Source organism: Mandrillus leucophaeus, unplaced genomic scaffold, assembly GCF_000951045.1.
Source record: "Mandrillus leucophaeus isolate KB7577 unplaced genomic scaffold, Mleu.le_1.0 Scaffold78, whole genome shotgun sequence".
Taxonomy (NCBI): domain Eukaryota; kingdom Metazoa; phylum Chordata; class Mammalia; order Primates; family Cercopithecidae; genus Mandrillus; species Mandrillus leucophaeus.
In genome coordinates, this window is record NW_012108474.1 from 568,387 (window position 1) to 572,219 (window position 3,833).

General features: G+C 60.6%; 1 protein-coding gene across 2 annotated transcripts in view; it reads left to right on the forward strand.

Annotated features, from left to right (window-relative positions):
* The window catches only part of LOC105529690 (rab11 family-interacting protein 3), a 116,073-nt gene extending 112,345 nt beyond the window's left edge, over nucleotides 1-3,728 (forward strand). For both annotated transcript variants that reach the window (XM_011966886.1, XM_011966887.1), the window contains 5 exons: nucleotides 365-446; nucleotides 1,183-1,320; nucleotides 1,553-1,708; nucleotides 1,891-2,031; nucleotides 2,158-3,728. In XM_011966886.1, coding sequence (XP_011822276.1) covers nucleotides 365-446; nucleotides 1,183-1,320; nucleotides 1,553-1,708; nucleotides 1,891-2,031; nucleotides 2,158-2,271 — 631 coding nt within the window. In that variant the 3' untranslated portion in view covers nucleotides 2,272-3,728. The remainder of the gene's footprint in view (nucleotides 1-364; nucleotides 447-1,182; nucleotides 1,321-1,552; nucleotides 1,709-1,890; nucleotides 2,032-2,157) is intronic.
* The last annotated feature ends 105 nt before the right edge of the window (nucleotides 3,729-3,833 follow it).

Here is a 3,833-nt window from a genome sequence, read left to right on the forward strand (position 1 = left end):
GGCGGGCACCTGTAGTCCCAGCTACATGGGAGGCTGAGGTAGGAGAATGGCGTGAACCTGGGGGGCAGAGCTTGCAGTGAGCTGAGATTGCGCCACTGCACTCCAGCCTGGGCGACACAGCGAGACTCCGTCTCAAAATAAATAAATAAATACAATAAAATAATAAAAAATAAAATCCTTCAGAGATTACGGAAAAGCTCTGCCCGGAGCACTTGGGTGGGCACCTAAGGACTGGCCCTGGTCATTTGGGGGCATCTGTGTGTCACAGGGCGGCCCCAGCAGGGTTTCCCTGAGACACGGGGCGCCCTGGTCCTGCAGAGGCATGCTTCCCGCAGTGAGTTTCAGCCTTGCCCTCGTGTCCCAGGCTACAGCAACTGGACGAGGAGAACAGTGAGCTCCGGTCCTGCACGCCCTGTCTGAAGGCCAACATTGAGCGCCTGGAGGAGGTGAGCTGCCTACAGCCTGGAGCTGTGGCTAGTGGGCCCAGCCCGTGCCCTGCCTGTGGGGCAGCCGAGGTAGCCCTGAGCTCTGTGCTGAGCAGGATGCTGTGCTGTGTGTGAGGGAGCAGGGCCAGCTCAGGGCCCAGGCCACTGGAAGGCACCGGACCTGAAGGCACTGTTCCACCCACAGGAGCAGGGCCCAGAGGCTCACTCCTAGATGGACCCAGGGCTCTGAATCTGGGAATTGTCCTCCAAGGGGAAGGCATCAGCCAGCCACTCACGCCCCGACCCCTGCAGACGTGGAGGCAGAGGCTGCATGTGGGGTTCCCACACCCCAGCTCATCACTGTGAGACCTCCCTCCCCCCACCTCACCAGCTGTGCTCTGGGAAGCTCCCAGGAAGGATATTCTCAGAGCACTTGGGCCCTGGCTCCCGTGAACCAGAGGAGCCCGGCTGGAGCTGCCCACAGCCACTGAGTCAGGTCCTGTCCACACAAAGGTCCTTCCTGCCCCTCACGAGAAATGGCCCTCGTGGCCTGTGTGTGTGAGGCGCCCAGAGGCAGGTGGCCTTGACCTCCACTGAGAGGCAGGAAGGCTCAGACCCAGCCCTGTCGTTCTCCAACACGGGGGCTACTATGCTGCTGTTTGGGAGACTCAGAGACTGGAGGGACAGATGACCGGGGCAAGCTGCATGCACAGGTGGGAGGGCGACGCACATCCAGGGCAGGTGTCCACCCCTGCAGGAGAAGCAGAAGCTGTTGGATGAGATAGAGTCGCTGACGCTGCGGCTCAGCGAAGAGCAGGAGAACAAGAGGAGGATGGGGGACAGGCTGAGTCACGAGAGGCACCAGTTCCAGAGGGACAAGGAGGCCACACAGGAGGTGAGCTGGCACCCACCCTGCCCCATGCCAGTCCTGCCCCCAGGCTGCCCCAGGGGAAGCCTTTGTTTCCTAAGACGCAAGCTTTTGGCTGTGCGCTTTGGACATAGCCACTGGTGTGTGTCGTCTTCCCGAGAGACGGCCAGATCAACCCTGAGGTTCTACAGCCAAGTGATGGCTGATGGTGTCCCCTGGGAGCCCAGGCCCCCCGGCTCACCTGGTGGTTGCCCTGCAGCTGATCGAGGACCTCCGAAAGCAGCTGGAGCACCTGCAGCTCCTGAAGCTGGAGGCTGAGCAGCGGCGGGGCCGCAGCAGCAGCATGGGCCTGCAGGAGTACCACAGCCGCGCCCGGGAGAGCGAGCTGGAGCAGGAGGTCCGCAGGCTGAAGCAGGTGGGCAGGCCTGGGCCTCCCTCCCTCACATTCCTGCAGAATGTTCCACAAGGCTGGTTGGGAAGGTGGGGACATGGAGGGTCAGCATCTGAGCTGGAGGCCTTTTTCCTGGGCAGTCCTTGTCCCTGCTCAGCCATCCGCAGGGGCCACAGCCCAGTAGTGATGTTGCTGTGCCCTCCCAGGACAACCGCAACCTTAAGGAGCAGAACGAGGAGCTGAACGGGCAGATCATTACGCTCAGCATCCAGGGCGCCAAGAGCCTCTTCTCCACAGCCTTCTCTGAGTCCCTGGCTGCAGAGATCAGCTCTGTCTCCCGAGACGAGGTAACACATCCCATGCCTGCACAGTGTGGCCTGGGGTTTACAGCCCGCACTGTCTGTGCGCTGTGGTTTGTGCACTGTGGCCTGTGGCCCGTGCGCCTCAGCTCTGACTGCCTGCTCGCCCTACAGCTCATGGAGGCAATTCAGAAGCAGGAGGAGATCAACTTCCGCCTGCAGGACTACATCGACAGGATCATCGTGGCCATCATGGAGACCAACCCGTCCATCCTGGAGGTCAAGTAGAGGCAGGAAGGCCCAGCCTGGGCTGGATTCGGGACTTCAACACCCTGGAGTGGTCCCGTCACACCGTGAGGAGCCAAGACCAGCAGGTCCCACAGCCGACGGTGCCCAGAGCATGCAGGGAGTCCTCATGCAGCTGGGCTGGGGCCGCCAAAGACAGGGGCTGCCAAAGGGGCAGAGGGTGGTGGAGAGGAGAGGGAGAAAGGAAAGTCCCAGGGCCCGGGGTTCATAGAGGGTGAGGGTTGTGGCGGGGCCATCCATCAGCGCTGACCTTTCGGGGGGCCCAGAGCTTTCCAGCCCTAAGTCACCCTGGCCGTGAACGCCTATACTTCAGTTCAGCAGGATGGGCTGGAGAGCCTCTCTGTGCAGAGGTGTAGGGTGAGCCCCGCTGTGGCCTCCTTGTGGTGGTCCCTTTCCACATGCAGCCCTATTGGGAAGAAAGGAAGAAAACGGGTCCTTCCAGGGGTGCTGCTGCCTAAGCCACCCGCACAAGTACCCTGGTGCCGTTTCACCCATGCTGAGCCGCTGCTGATGGCTGACGGGCTCCCGGACCCTCACCTCAGACATGGTGGTGCGGGAAGGACGGGTGGGCAAGGCTGGTGCATTTCCCAAGCTCTACCTACGCTGCTTGGGCCATTGCCCAGTCAGATGTGGTCACCTCAGTCCAGCTCTGGGGCCTCCAGGCCATGTGGCTGTTCCCATGGCCCATTCCTCGCTGCAGTAACCCCTGGGGGCTCTGACCACCTATGGGGGTCGGGCAGGAGCCACTGGGGCCCTCCACTCCGACATCAGGACCTGAGATTACAGCTGTGTGGCACTCTCTCCCTGGGTGGGGTGGATGCTGCAGGCCCCTCTGGCTCCCAGGTGCTGCTTCTCCACAGGTGCGGCCTGACCTGGCCTCCTAAAGGCCACACCCTCCCCACGCACTTCCCAGGCCAGAGTCCAAACATCGGGAACCCTGTTTTCTTGTTTGTGTCTCACTTAGAAATCGTGGTTCTTCCCCGAGGGTGCGTGTTGTAGGAGGGAGAGGGCAGGGAAGACTCACAGCAGAGCGGGAGGGGCTGCGCTTCTCGGGTCCGCACCCCAGGCGCAGCGGTGTCACCCCGCAGGGCTGCGGGCCTGCCCCCGACCCCCAGCATTCCCGGGTGGGCCCAGACCCCATCACCAAGACTGGCCACCTGCTGCGTGTGAGTGCGCGCATGTGTGTGTGCGTGCGTGCACCTGTGTGGCCCCGCATCCACCGCCTTCCATGCTAGGATGTAAGAGGTCGCCTCCTATTGTACATTTGGGGAAAGCCTTGGGTGTAAATCAGTGTAAACTTGGAGGAGAAATTTTTCTATCATGTAGAGTAGGTATTTTTTATAGATTGAAGGTTGATCAATTTTTTAATACTTTCAAGAGAGAAAACTATCTGTGTATACACATGAAATATATATATATATATATGTATAATATATAAAGACTGGCACCCTGCCTCTCTGTGCCCAGGCCCAGCCCTGGTGACACGGCACCACTCAGCAGTGCTGTCGCTATAAGCATGGACTCCCAGGAGACAGTGTGGGAAA